The sequence below is a fragment of the Bicyclus anynana genome, chromosome 21 (genome assembly GCF_947172395.1).
Source record: "Bicyclus anynana chromosome 21, ilBicAnyn1.1, whole genome shotgun sequence".
Taxonomy (NCBI): domain Eukaryota; kingdom Metazoa; phylum Arthropoda; class Insecta; order Lepidoptera; family Nymphalidae; genus Bicyclus; species Bicyclus anynana.
In genome coordinates this window covers 4608992-4623783 of record NC_069103.1, presented here as the reverse complement: position 1 = coordinate 4623783, position 14792 = coordinate 4608992, and the positions used below count along the sequence as shown (strand labels likewise).

The 14792-nt window shown below is 42.4% G+C and overlaps 1 protein-coding gene across 2 annotated transcripts in view; it reads right to left on the bottom strand.

Moving 5' to 3' along the window:
- LOC112047462 (probable ATP-dependent RNA helicase spindle-E) overlaps nucleotides 1–14792 on the bottom strand; it is a 29910-nt gene that overhangs the window by 2924 nt on the left and 12194 nt on the right. The window contains exons 11-25 of one of the 2 annotated variants that reach the window (XM_052888096.1): nucleotides 14318–14445; nucleotides 12513–12725; nucleotides 11707–11936; nucleotides 10686–10743; nucleotides 10130–10221; nucleotides 9890–10013; nucleotides 9107–9322; nucleotides 7649–7861; nucleotides 6642–6767; nucleotides 5777–5937; nucleotides 4527–4646; nucleotides 3830–3952; nucleotides 2948–3092; nucleotides 1535–1656; nucleotides 529–753 (exon numbers count right to left, since the gene is read on the bottom strand). In XM_052888096.1, coding sequence (XP_052744056.1) covers nucleotides 529–753; nucleotides 1535–1656; nucleotides 2948–3092; nucleotides 3830–3952; nucleotides 4527–4646; nucleotides 5777–5937; nucleotides 6642–6767; nucleotides 7649–7861; nucleotides 9107–9322; nucleotides 9890–10013; nucleotides 10130–10221; nucleotides 10686–10743; nucleotides 11707–11936; nucleotides 12513–12725; nucleotides 14318–14445 — 2296 coding nt within the window. Of the gene's footprint in view, nucleotides 1–528; nucleotides 754–1534; nucleotides 1657–2407; nucleotides 2921–2947; nucleotides 3093–3829; nucleotides 3953–4526; nucleotides 4647–5776; nucleotides 5938–6641; nucleotides 6768–7648; nucleotides 7862–9106; nucleotides 9323–9889; nucleotides 10014–10129; nucleotides 10222–10685; nucleotides 10744–11706; nucleotides 11937–12512; nucleotides 12726–14317; nucleotides 14446–14792 lie in introns of those variants that run through there. The other variant, XM_052888097.1, reaches the window with a different exon arrangement.

Genomic DNA, 14792 nt, shown 5'->3' with positions numbered 1-14792 from the left:
GAGATGCATGCTCTAGACCGAATTTGAACCCACACCCTCCGGAATCGGAGGCAAAAATCATATCCACAGGGCTATCACGGCTCTTTCTTTCTTCACCATGGAACTAATCTCAGCAGCACTATTATCCGTCCACTTAAATATATCGTACCCCCCGGTGACGCCGCTGAGGTCGTCCCATAAGGAGCCTACGGCACTTACACAATCAGAAAAAAAAGTCATATTAAAGTGGGCGGATAGTTGTGCCTCTGAGTATATGTAGGCTCCAATGCCTGCCTAAATGCCACTCACCTCCCAACCAGCTTCCTCAGATCCTCGGTCTCCTTCCGCAGCAGCAGCTATTTACGCTTCAATGCCTGCCCAAATGCCGCTCACCTCCCAACCAGCTTCTTCAGATCCTCGGTCTCCTTCCGCAGCAGCAGCAGCCGCTCCCTGGACACGGGGTGCGGCTCGGGCGGCGTGTGCATGGGGAACACCACGGCGCGCTCCTCGAAGTATTCACGCTTCAGTGCCTGCTCTAATGCCGCTCACCTCCCAACCAGCTTCTTCAGATCCTCGGTCTCCTTCCGCAGCAGCAGCAGCCGCTCCCTGGACACGGGGTGCAGCTCGAGCGGCGTGTGCATGGGGAACACCACGGCGCGCTCCTCGAAGTCCTCCATGGTGATCTGCAGCATGTCCTCCTGCGGCGCGGAGCTCCACTCCCACGCGTTCGGCACCATTAACGGCTCGCGTTGCTTGCGCCGTTTGAGTAGCAATCTGTGTCAGTAGGGATGACGACAGTTTTTTTTTTAATTGTATTGTTAGGAGAATTCTGAGATGACGTCATCAGCACAGGCCAGCAAGCCTATACTAAAGCCATACTCGACGAGTACTGTTTACCAACAAATAAATTATAAAAGAGGGTAGAAAACTCTTGTTAAATCTTTTTTTAAATAAGAGAATAGGGTTAGGGTTGGAATTAGGGGTTTTTCAATATTTACAATATGACTGATAGATTTTAAGTAATAGTCAAAAAGTTGAGGTCCTATTCCAGGGTTTGAAGCTTAATAAACTTTATTTTAGTTAAAACTTTAATTTTAGTTAAAACTTTAATTTTAGGTAAATAAAAAAAAATACCTCTTTCTCAGAATTTTATTTTGCATCGAATGAGCTAACGTTTGCATTTTTCCTCCCATTCTAACGAACATTCGCAGGTCTCACACTACCTGATTAGACTACAAAGCATTTTACATAAAAAAAACTACTTTTATGCACTTCTTCTCCATTTAAATTCATATAATTTTCGTAAGAAAAAGTTTTTGCATCACGTAAATTATATACAATTAAACAAAAATACTAGAAAAATAACCTTGAGAGGTGTCAAGGGACGTGTCCCATCCCATTCCAAAAATAATCATCGCGACACCACACTGTTCAATGCGAAATAGAACTATAGCAAAAAGTGTCGTTACAACTTTTGGTCTTACTTTATCCGTCTAGCCCCCTTTCGCAACCCGCTATAAGGAACTTCGTTCCAAAACTGTTCGTATCCACTTACCGCATGAGTTCGTCGCGTATCATTTTGGGAATTTTGGATCGGAAGTCATCTTCGGTGGACGGGACGTCCTCGCAGCCGTAGCAGAACATCATGGTGTCCATCAAGTGGCGGATGTGGTTTATCTGTTGGAAACGAATACAATACAAATCAAATAAAACCGGCCAAGTACGAATCGAATCACTCACGAAGGGGTCCGTACATCCTACTAATATTATAAACGCGAAAGTTTATATGGATGTTTGTTGTTGTTGTTTTTGGTCTCTTTAAAGCCGCCACTACTGAACTGATTTGGCTAAAATTTAGGATGAAAATAGATTTTACTCTGGATTAACACATAGGCTACTTTTCATCGCGGAAAAATCCATGGTTCCCGAAGGACTTGTGAAAAACTAAATTTCACGCGGACGAAGTCGCGGGAGTCCGCTAATGTATCTATGACTATATATAATGTATCTATAAAAACGCCACAAAAATCACGTTTACCGAATGGGAGCCCTCTTTAAATATCAGTATTACTTATTTATTTTTAAAGTGAATAACTTAATATTCAAAAGTACCGCACATCGCGCTCACGTAGCGCGACATCGTTTTTTTTTTTTTTTTATTCATAATAGACTTGAGCTTGACTACAATCATGCCTGGTGGAAAGCAATGATGAGGTCAAAGGTAAGGTCGGGTCGCGGCGCAGCTCCGCCCTGTTACACCAACAACAACAACAAACGCACCAGGCCGAGGTCGTCGATGGTGAGCTCCGCGTAGATGTTGATGAGGATGTCGTGCTCGGGGAACAGCGGCATGTCGCCCGCGCTGCCCAGCCCGCACAGCGCGCTCACGTAGCGCGACATGGTCGGGTCGCGGCGCAGCTCCGCCCTGTTACAACAACAACAACAAACGCACCAGGCCGAGGTCGTCGATGGTGAGCTCCGCGTAGATGTTGATGAGGATGTCGTGCTCGGGGAACAGCGGCATGTCGCCCGCGCTGCCCAGCCCGCACAGCGCGCTCACGTAGCGCGACATGGTCGGGTCGCGGCGCAGCTCCGCCCTGTTACAACAACAACAACAAACGCACCAGGCCGAGGTCGTCGATGGTGAGCTCCGCGTAGATGTTGATGAGGATGTCGTGCTCGGGGAACAGCGGCATGTCGCCCGCGCTGCCCAGCCCGCACAGCGCGCTCACGTAGCGCGACATGGTCGGGTCGCGGCGCAGCTCCGCCCTGTTACAACAACAACAACAAACCCACCAGGCCGAGGTCGTCGATGGTGAGCTCCGCGTAGATGTTGATGAGGATGTCGTGCTCGGGGAACAGCGGCATGTCGCCCGCGCTGCCCAGCCCGCACAGCGCGCTCACGTAGCGCGACATGGTCGGGTCGCGGCGCAGCTCCGCCCTGTTACAACAACAACAACAAACGCACCAGGCCGAGGTCGTCGATGGTGAGCTCCGCGTCGATGTTGATGAGGATGTCGTGCTCGGGGAACAGCGGCATGTCGCCCGCGCTGCCCAGCCCGCACAGCGCGCTCACGTAGCGCGACATGGTCGGGTCGCGGCGGAGCTCCGCCCTGTTACAACAACAACAAACATTTCAAACTTCTAACACGACGCCTCCGCTCAACTTCGACAATGTCCCGCAGGGCAAGCTGGAGTAAAAAAGTTGACTCTTAAGTCTGTAGTTTTATTTTTCTTCTAAAAAAATATCAGTAAAAAGGAGGTGGTTCAAAATTGTATAAAGCCCAGTATCAGTCATTGTACCCTGGCGGAAATAAAAGAAAATATTTTTTTCAACTATTTTCAAATCTACGAATTTACTTCAATTCTTTCGAAATTATATTCATTCTCTCCCAAGAAATACAACACTAATACGGGTAATAATGGCGGATTGATGACGTTTTCAATGAAGTAGTCGATTTGACGTTTGCTGTCAATTGTCATGTCATAGTTTCTTTAAGGGCGCCATTTTGATTTATCTCAAAAACTTGGGTTTTAATTTTATTTATTTTTTTTCATTTAGTTAGATTTAATTACTTATTTAGATTTTAATAAAATCCTTGTAATTTTTAACGTTTAATGAGACAGAATCCAAGTGTGGACCTGAAATGGACCAACTCCTTTCAGCCTGGAGTGGTATATCACACCGTGCCTCAGAGTGTATGTTAGACGGTCATTATCATTAACAGATAGTAATTTTAAAAGAGTTTACCATAAATCCATCGAGTTCCATATCCCCTCTCCTAAATTTAGGCCTGACCTTATATTGGGTAGCCCACTAAATAGGCTGATGATGATGATGAACACTTACTGGGGACTGAACAGCAAAGCAATGATAGAGGGCAGGCCTCTAATGTTAGGCAGGAGGGTGGTGTGACGCAGGGTCAGTCTACTGCCCGTGTCGTTCTGGCCAACCTCTGCTGAGACCAACAATCTGGAATTATCAAAATGATTCATAAGAAATCAAATTTAAAAAAAAAAACTGATTATATTGGATCTTTCACTGTAAGTTAGAGATTACTGAGCTAGATATAGGCTACTTTTATCCCAGAACCCCTCAGAGATTGGTAATGGTTTGTAGTATAGTATATTGTAGTACCTGTACACGTATATTATTATTATCAACCCATGTTCGACTCACTGCTGAGCTCAAGTCTCCTCTCAGAATGAGAGGGGTTAGGTTATACTCTACCACGCTGGCCCAATGCGAATTGGCAGACTTCACACACGCAGAGAATTAAATAAATTCTCTGGTATGCAGGTTTCCTCACGATGTTTTCCTTCACCGTTTGAGACAGTGATATTTAATTTCTTAAATGCACACAACTGAAAAGATGGAGGTGCATGCCCCGGACCGGATTCAAACCCACACCCTCCGGAATCGGAGGCAGAGGTCATATCCACTGAGCTATCACGGCTCTCACCGGTTTATCACCCTGTATATATGACACTGTAAAATTGTAAATATCGTTAGATTACAATTTAAATCTAAAAAATAAGATATTCACCTTTCATATTTTTCCTGAGGCTCTGTGTCCAGTAAGACAGAGTTGATAGAGTTCCACTCCACAGTGACTTGCTTGTTTCGGCTTGAATACATCAAATTGTGTAAAGTAGACTCCAGAGGACTGCAAAACAAATATGGTTTTTTTTTTCATTTTATTTTCTTTATTTATCCATACTTATATTTATAACTATAATTTATACTAGCGGACGCCCGCTTCAACCCCTACTTCACCACTTAAGAGGTTGAATTTTAAAATTCTTGATACACATTATATTTCGTATTTTTTTTTATGATTTATGATCAAATTTTTAAAACTGTAACTCTTAAAATGAAGGACTTTCTATACAAACTTTCAACCTGTATTTCACCCCCTTTTATTTTTATTTCAGGGTCTCAAACCCTACGTTTTGCTCCAAGGTCCCATTTACTTTTATACCAAAATTCATCTTGATCAGTCAGACGTTTAGCCGTGAAAAGGTAACAGACAGACTTTTGCATTTATAATATTAGTAGGGATTAAATATATTCTTTAACCGTTCTGTATTTTAGATTAAGTATGATAATAGTTTAGTATAGTTGTATAAGGTATTGAAATGATAATCGTAAATTGTATATTTCCGCATTAGTCATGATTTAAAATATTAATATAGTAAATAAATTTTAGACTATAGTTTTAGCCAGTTGCATGCGGTGTTTACCTATAAATAGATTTGCATTTTATCTTTCTGCTCCTTGCATTTATGTTTAATAATATTATTTCAATTGTATTATTTGTATACAACACTCCGCAGTTTTAAAGGTAAAAATTTAAAAATTGGTATTCAGACTATTTGTAATTGAAAAAAATCTTGCATTTTTTTTTATTCCACCCCCAATCTCTTAAAAAAGGGGGTGAAATTTTATATGGGACATTTCGCAGTTTTCGAAGTAGGAAGTTAAAAATTAAAGAAAAAAATAGCTTGACCGGGTCCGCTAGTTCAAAATTATATAAACTATATAACCTGTTCTAAGCTAATAAGCCAAATTATTATTATTATTATTATTAAATTAATGAAAATAAATTTGAATTATAAATCTAATAAAAAAATATTTTCATTAATTTAAGAACAAGTTTTCATCATTCTTTTAAGTTTTCTTATTTTCATCCTCCTCCTAACAAGTCAGCCTGCTTCCATCTTAGATTGCATTATCACTTACCATCAGGTGAAATTGTAGTCAAGGGCTAACTTGAAAAAAAATACAAAGACTGACCTGTCTGGTCCCTTGAGGCATGCATCATAGAAACACTCCTTGAAGTTAGGCGCCTCGCATTCGTGCATTTGATTGAAGGCCAGATCGGTTTGTTCCTTGTTGTACGCTCGCTTCTGTGTCATGTTCAGCTCTGTGGCCATTTGCCTAAGGTCGTGATTCAGCTGGAAATACAATAATTAATATTGTAAATAAATACCACCACAGAGCATTGTTTTGTTTCGAAGGGTAAGTTGCAAGCAGTTGCAGTTGCAAGTGACAAACAAAAATTTTAAAAAGTTATTTTGGCTTCAGTATGGATTACCTTAATTATGGATGGATTACTTGAAGAGCCGTGATAGTCCAGTGGATTTTACCTCTGCCTCCGACTCCGGAGGGTGTGGGTTCGAATCCGGTCTTCCAACTTTTTAGTTGTGTGCATTTTAAGAGATTAAATTTCACGTGTCTCAAACGGTGAATGAAAAACATCGTGAGGAAACTTACATACCAGAGAATTTCTTAATTCTCTGCGTGTGTGAAGTCTGCCAATCCGCATTAGGCCAGCGCGGTGGACTATTGGCCTAACCCCTCTCATTCTGGGAGGAGACTTGAGCTTAGCAGTGAGCCGAATATGGGTTGATAATGATGATATTATATTATAATAATATTTTAGCATTCCATGAGTTCACCAGGTCCCGGGTACATAGTGTGGCAGAGAGAAAAACTCCGAGCATACATTTTGACTTGTGACCAATGGGGTCACTCCGCTCGTGTTGTTAATTTTGACATAATTTTCCCAAAAGTTTCATAAAATCAATATATTAAAAGGTAGTCAAATAACCAATTTACTCATTCTGCTGCGAAGATATAAAGATACTCGTATATGTACCTTCGAATCATAACTTTCTTCGGAAGCAACAGCAAGCCCATTGTCAAGTAGTTCCTTATTCACATTAATCTTCCCACCGTCCGCCAACAGTTCTATGGACACTATTCCATGTGCCACAGAATAAATCTAAAACATATCATGAATAAAATTAATTATAAAATACTACTTATTTATTTATCAGTAAACGTTATTAGCGACCAAGCTAATAAATAGTTACTTGGTCGCTAACTATGGGCCTCATAAGAAGGCTCAGAGTCACACAGCGAGCGATGGAACGAGCTATGTTAGGAGTATCTCTGCGTGATCGAATCAGAAATGAAGAGAGAGAACCAAAGTCACCGACATAGCTCAACGAGTTGCGAAGCTGAAGTGGCAATGGGCGGCGCACATAGTTCGAAGAGCCGATGGACGTTGGGGTCCCAAAGTGCTGGAATGGCGACCCCGCACTAGTAAGCGCAGTGGCCGACCTCCCACCAGGTGGACTGACGACATCAAGCGAGTCGCAGGGATTCGCTGGATGCAGGAGGCTCAGTATCGTGATGTTTGGAAGTCCCTACAAAAGGCTTATGTCCTGCAGTGGACGTCCTTCAGCTGATATGATGATGATGATGATGATGATGATGATGATGATGATGATGATGATGATGATGATGATTATAGCTTAGTAAACAGTTCTGTTGGTACTCTTTTTAATTTTATATGAAACAATTTTATTTTTAATTGGACACATTATTTTCAAAAAGGCAACGAACGGGGACGTCGGCGTACAGCTTTTCCAGGGTTTCAAACAACGCGTGTAGGGTGACCATAAAAATCTTTGATAAACGGTAATTTATATATTTTTGAGTAAATAAAAAATATGTATTCAATTAATTATGCTAATATACAAAATATCAAAATGTGTGTAGGTATAGCAAAACAAATCTGTCTGGATAAGTGCAATATTACAAGTGGTAAACTTCTAAAGGGGTATCTCCCTGCACTCCCACGGAAACTCTTGGACTTACCTTCCCAAGAAGCCGGCCCTTGGAGACCAGGTCGGTGAACAGCTTCAGAGCCTTCGCGCTCCACTGCCCGTGTTCGTTCAGCAGTGGCGACGGTGCGATGTTGCTCAGCACGCACTGCATCGCCAGGGGCGGTATCTCCCTGCACTCCCGCGGCAACTCTTGGAGGCTGCTGGAGCTCACACGGCCCATAGTACCATAGTCCACGTAGAATACCTGCAAACATGTTTTTTATGTTTAACCGACTTCAAAAAAAGGAGAAGGAGGCTCTCAATTCGAACTGTATGTCTTTTATTAAATAAAAAAGGTGGTCCAAAATGGTTGATTATACAAATTTACGATGGTTATGGTTGATTATACAAAAAAAAATGGTTGATTATACAAATCTACGAATTTACTTTAAATCTTTCGAAATAATATTTATTATCTCCCAAGAAATGCAACATTAATAAGGGTAATAATGGTGGATAGACGTTTTCAATGCAGTAATCGATTTGACGTTTGCTGTCAATTGTCATGTCATAGTTGCTCTATGGGCGCCATCTTGATACAACTCATAAACTTGGGTTTTTATTTTATTTATTTCTTTTTATTTAGCTAGATATATTCAGTTTAATAAAATCCTTGTATTTTTTAAATTTTAATGATACAGGGTATAAGAGTGGACCTGATATGGAATGTTGGCTACCGTCGCTACGAGCTCACCTCCATCATATTCTTGGGCAGCAGCCGGGTCACCCTTGCGCGGTACATCATAGAGCCGGTGGCGTCCACGTACGGCGCCGCGACCAGCGCGTCCTCGGTCACGTCGTCCGTGTACGCGAACATTGACTTGCGGTTCAACATCCCCTGCATCAGCCGCAGTAATGTCGGCTACCGTCGCTACGAGCTCACCTCCATCATGTTCTTGGGTAGCAGCCGGGTCACCCTCGCGCGGTACATCATAGAGCCGGTGGCGTCCACGTACGGCGCCGCGACCAGCGCGTCCTCGGTCACGTCGTCCGTGTACGCGAACATTGACTTGCGGTTCAACATCCCCTGCATCAGCCGCAGTAATGTCGGCTACCGTCGCTACGAGCTCACCTCCATCATGTTCTTGGGTAGCAGCCGGGTCACCCTCGCGCGGTACATCATAGAGCCGGTGGCGTCCACGTACGGCGCCGCGACCAGCGCGTCCTCGGTCACGTCGTCCGTGTACGCGAACATTGACTTGCGGTTCAACATCCCCTGCATCAGCCGCAGTAATGTTGGCTACCGTCGCTACGAGCTCACCTCCATCATGTTCTTGGGTAGCAGCCGGGTCACCCTCGCGCGGTACATCATAGAGCCGGTGGCGTCCACGTACGGCGCCGCGACCAGCGCGTCCTCGGTCACGTCGTCCGTGTACGCGAACATTGACTTGCGGTTCAACATCCCCTGCATCAGCCGCAGTAATGTTGGCTACCGTCGCTACGAGCTCACCTCCATCATGTTCTTGGGCAGCAGCCGGGTCACCCTCGCGCGGTACATCATAGAGCCGGTGGCGTCCACGTACGGCGCCGCGACCAGCGCGTCCTCGGTCACGTCGTCCGTGTACGCGAACATTGACTTGCGGTTCAACATCCCCTGTATGAGCCGCAGTTCGGAGGCCGTCGAATCGTCGGCGTATTGCACCCAGAAACGGCCGACGTTAACCAACTGTAAAGACATCACTGAGTTTCACAGTAGTATATGAAACATATGCTTAAAACTCGAGTGTATTTTATAAAACGAACGAAGTGATTCGTAATAATTCGTAATTGAGACTCTGGATAAAAATATTAGTTTTGAGCTAAAGGAACCAATTACTAATAGGCTACTTGCCTCTTTTGTAAACAGTGTCTAAACTGAATTAAGGAAGTATTTTAAGCTATATTTTATTTTTGCCGTCAATAATAACCAGTAAAAAATATCTACGTAAAAGTTTTGCCGCCAAAACACATTAGCAAGTGACGTCATTCATAGAGATAACAGCTAGATTGGCGTTTGCAGTGATGTGATATATCACCGCAAGCGCCAATCACAAACCGATGCCTAGTAGCGAATGACGTCACAGTTTATGATTGGCGTTTGCGGTGACGTATAAAAATACAATTTTGTTTTATAAAAATATTACAATTAAGAGATTATTTTCACAAATAAATATGTGATCTAGGCATCTAAACTGCCTAAATTCTTCTTAGTTTTATACAGTAGTCGCCTATTATTTGCTTTTCATTATGTTACCTGCGAAATTTGCAAGGGGAAATGCGTATCATCGATCTCGGGCAGGCGAGGCACCATTTTGTCGATGTTTGCATTTTTCTTCATCTCAGCGAGGCCTTCAGCCAGCAAGTTTGCTTTCTCGACTCTATATAAAAGTCAATATACATAATTTAATATATGTACCTACCGTACTCGTCGAGTAGGGCTATATAGCCTTGTCAGAAACTAGACAAGTTGTGGTAAAACAATGACAATACTTACGAGAGCAATGGTATCCTTATTTCCATTTTCAAATGCCTGGCCTTTATTGCCTTGTATACTGGCAACACCACTTGTCCAGGAATGGTTGGATCCTATAAACATTGCAACACGTTATGATTTTTTTAAAAATTCTTTACAAATTAGCTCTTGACTACAATCTCACTTGATGGTAAGTCCAATATGAAAGCGGGCTAACTTGGTAAGAGTAGGATGAAATCCACACCCCTTTCGTTTACCTAAAGGAGTGTGTTATATGGATAGTTGGAATTATTTAAATTACTTGGTATGAAAACATACTTCTTTTTGTTTTTGTAGTTAAAAAAATATTAAACATGCAGTTAATACTTTGAAGTTATGGGAAATACTCCCGAGAAACCCTGTATATGTTACCGTTAAATTATTTCGTTAATTATAACGGTTTCACTTCCGATAGATAATGATATACCGTAGAATAACACGTTAAATTTAATCAGTATTTTCAGTTCACAATATAACGGCAGAATTATATATAAATCGACTAAAAAGGTACATTTTAAATATGTAATGTAGTACTCACGCCGCCCTTCTGATCACTTTTCACATTTTGATTGTCTTGGAATGTCAAATACACTTTTCTGAAACGAAATTTTACAATTTAACATTAAAATATAATTGTCAGCCTATTTTAACGAACTACAGAGCCGCCAGGCCTTCTTCCTTATAGAAGATATATAGAGCTTAGACCCACCACGCTGCTCATCACCATCAACATTAACAGCTGATGGACGTCCACGTTTTGACGGCCTCCGTGGCGCAGTGGTATGCGTGGTGGATTTACAAGACGGAGGTCCTGGGTTCGATCCCCGGCTGGGCAGATTGAGATTTTCTTAATTTGACCAGGTCTGGCTGGTGGGAGGCTTCGGCCGTGGCTATTTACCACCCTACCGGCAAAGACGTACCGCCAAGCGATTTAGCGTTCCGGTACGATGCCGTGTAGAAACCGAAAGTGTGGATTTTCATCCTCCTCCTAACAAGTTAGCCCGCTTCCATCTTAGACTGCATCATCACTTACCATCAGGTGAGATTGTAGTCAAGGGCTAACTTGTAGAGAATAAGAAAAAAAAAACGTCGAGACCGTTTTGTTTGGAAGTCCATGCAAGAGACCTATGTCCAGCTGTGGACGTCCATCGGCTGTTAATGATGATGTTGTACGAGTATATTATTATTAGATATATACCACCTATAGATTAATGTCCTAATATAAGTTCCTAAGCCTAAGTTTGCCTGGTAGAGATCGCTACTAAGCGATAAGGCCGCCTTTTGTGTTCTACGTCTTTTATGTTTCTGTTTCGCTTGTTTCCTAATTATTGTGGTGTACAAATAAAGAGTATTAAATAAATGAAAGCCTCAATAGCTCAACGGTGAGAGCGGTTGGACTCATCGCCGAGGGGTGGTGGTTCGATCCCCGCCCCGTTGGTCTATTGTCGTACCCACTCCTAGCACAGTCTTTCCCGACTAGTTGGAGGAGAATGGGAATTTTGGTCATATTATAAAAAATATGGCAAATATTCTTTTTTTTATAATAAAAAAAAAATTACCGGCTGTTCTTATCGAAGGTAACTCTCGGTTCATCACCAATCTGGTCTCTCACTTTCTTCTTTATTACTTTGGCGTAGACCTCCCCCGGCTGATTGTCGGGGAAGCCCCTCAGGTAGACGGTGTTGCGGGGGTCCAGGCCCCCGAGGACTCGCACGGCGTCCCTCTCGCGGGCCTCGTCGGAGGACCCGTGGACGAAGTAATGCGGGTAGAACGCACCCGCCAATATCACCTGTGATAACGTCAGTTTTAGTAACAAATATACTATTTTTTACCCTTGACTACAATCTCACCTGATGGTAAGTGATGATGCAGTCTAAGATGGAAGCGGGCTAATTTGTTAGGAGAAGGATGAAAATCCACACCCCTTTTTGGTTTCTACACGACATCGTACCGGAACGCTAAATCGCTTGGCGGTACGTCTTTGTCAGCAGGGTGGTAACTAACCGCGGCCGAAGCCTCCCACCAGCCAGACCTGGACCAATTAAGAAAATCTCAATCGGACCAGCCGAGAGGAAACCTGCATACCAGAAAAGTTTCTTGATTCTCTGCGTGTGTGAAGTTTGCCATTCCGCATTTGGTCAGCGTGGTGGACTATTAGCCTAACCTCCTCATTCTGAAAGGAGACTCGTGCTCAACATTGAGCCGAATATGGGTTGGTAATGAATTCTTTCTATCATCTAATCTACCAAATCTAATCGATTTATCTACCAAATAATAAATTTATCTACCAAATCTAATCGATCCAATTACGCTTTAGTAACTGCAAATTTAGCATCCCGGGCTCCCCTACATTTTTGAGACCCACCTTGAGTGCTAATGAGTGCTCTGCCTTGCTCCAAGGTGAAGTGCCCTTCTTGGGGTCGATGCCCTCTCTCGACAGTCTCATCCGCAATTCTCGGACGAGATCATTGAGCTCTCTGAGAGCACGGATTTGCACATAGAAACGTCTTGCCCACTGCGCTTCGTTCGTCCCCGCGGGCTGCTTGAAGTGGTTCTGCTTACGGAGGTGGTCCCAAACCTGTTGGAATATCACACTAATATTATAAAGGCGAAAGTTTTTTTTTTTTCTTTACAAGTTAGCCCTTGACTACAATCTCACCTGATGGTAAGTGATGATGCAGTCTAAGATGGAAGCGGGCTAACTTGTTTGGAGGAGGATGAAAATCCACACCCCTTTCGGTTTCTACACGGCATCGTAACGGAACGCTAAATCGCTTGGCGGTACGTCTTTGCCGGTAGGGTGGTAACTAGCCACGGCCGAAGCCTCCCACCAGCCAGACCTGGACAAATTAAGAAAATCACAATCTGCCCAGCCGGGGATCGAACCCAGGACCTCCGTTTTGTAAATCCAACGCGCATACCACTGCGCCACGGAGGCCGTCAAAAGCGTGTTGTGTGTAAGCGTGAAAGTGTGTAAGTGTGTAAGTATGTTTGTTCCTCTTTTACGCTGCGGCTACTGAAGCGATTTGGCTGAAATTTGGAAAGGAAATAGATTTTACTCTGGATTAACACATAGGCGACTTTCATTCCGGAAAAATCCATGGTTCCCGCAGGAATTGTGAAAAACTGAATTCGAGCCGTCCACATCTCTTGTTGTGTAATTCTTTATGGGTCACTTGGGATAGGCGGGGAGAGTGACTTGAGTGGAAAAGTGTTTAACAGTCAAATGATCCTTTTACCCTACACACAACGTTCACAAGTGCGTGACTTCACTCAAGGTCATTCTCTGCCATTCTAGGGTCTTATTTTGGTTACAGTTTCATTTGTCAATTAAGTTGTCCTGACAAATGTTGTGAATCATAACCTTTGTTCGGCATTAGTTTTCTTATTTTTGTAATCACTTCTGAGTCTGCTAAAATTATGTACAAAGCAGTTATGTCGCAATTATTAATGGGGATGATGACTAGGTTTGAATATATTGATTTTAATGATACATTCGGGTAAATAAGGTCAATGTTAACTAATTTATACATAAAAAGCAAAGATTGACTGAATATTTGCAAAATAAATAAGATTATAAAATTTCAAAATCTATTAAAAATATTTTATCGTAATTAGATGAAAATTCATACAGTTTTAGTTTCCTTACATTAAATGTGACATTTTTTAATATATGAACTATAAACATAAACGCAGAAATAACAAAGATAGTAGTAATTTTGTTTACGACGTCATAAGATCGTACCATTTTGTATGGGGCGTTTTTCAGGAATCCGCGGCAGCGCCGCAAATCTGACCCTTTAAATCCCTGTAGCTCCGAAAGTAATGATCGCAGATACCCTGTTACTTTTACAAAATTGCTTTACTATTAGCATACTCTCAATTTATATACAACTAGCTGACGCCGCGCGGTTTAACCCGCGTGGTTCCCGTTCCCGTAGGAATACGGGGATAATATATATCCTATAGCCTTCCTCGATAAATAGGCTATCTAACATAGAAATAATTTTTCAAATCGGACCAGTAGTTCCTGAGATTAGTGCATTCAATCAAACAAACAAACTCTTCAGCTTTATAATATTAGTATAGATTTAAAAAACTGTCATCATCCCTATTATGTGTAAAGTCATAGTATGACGGCATTCGACGTAGCAGCTGCCTTACCCTTACCTTGTAAACATTCAACATGGCGATACAATCGCTCATGGACCCGTCTGCCCACGTAAGCTTGGAGTTGTACGCGTTCAAACGCTCGCGGAACGGACTGCTGAATATATTCTTCACGGACATACCAGCAGCTGGAGGGAAAGTGATACATTATTATGAAAGTATTTTAAAAGCCAGATATCTTTTTGTAGGAAGAAGAGAGGAGACATAGGAAAGAGGAGTCATAGTAGAGTAGAGGAGAGGAGAGGAAATAGAGCGACTTAGTCACAAATAGCTCTGCAAGAATTTTGGCGAGAAAATCGTAAGAATCACATGTATCATTTCATTGATTTGATGCATTTTAGAGTTTTGTTGCATAAAGTATTCTATTCAATATAGTTCTAAAAATAATATCGTACTTATTGTTACCAGTTTTCTCGATTATAGGTGGTATTAACATTCATTTTTTATGTTATTGTAGAGGGGACGTATTAGTGTT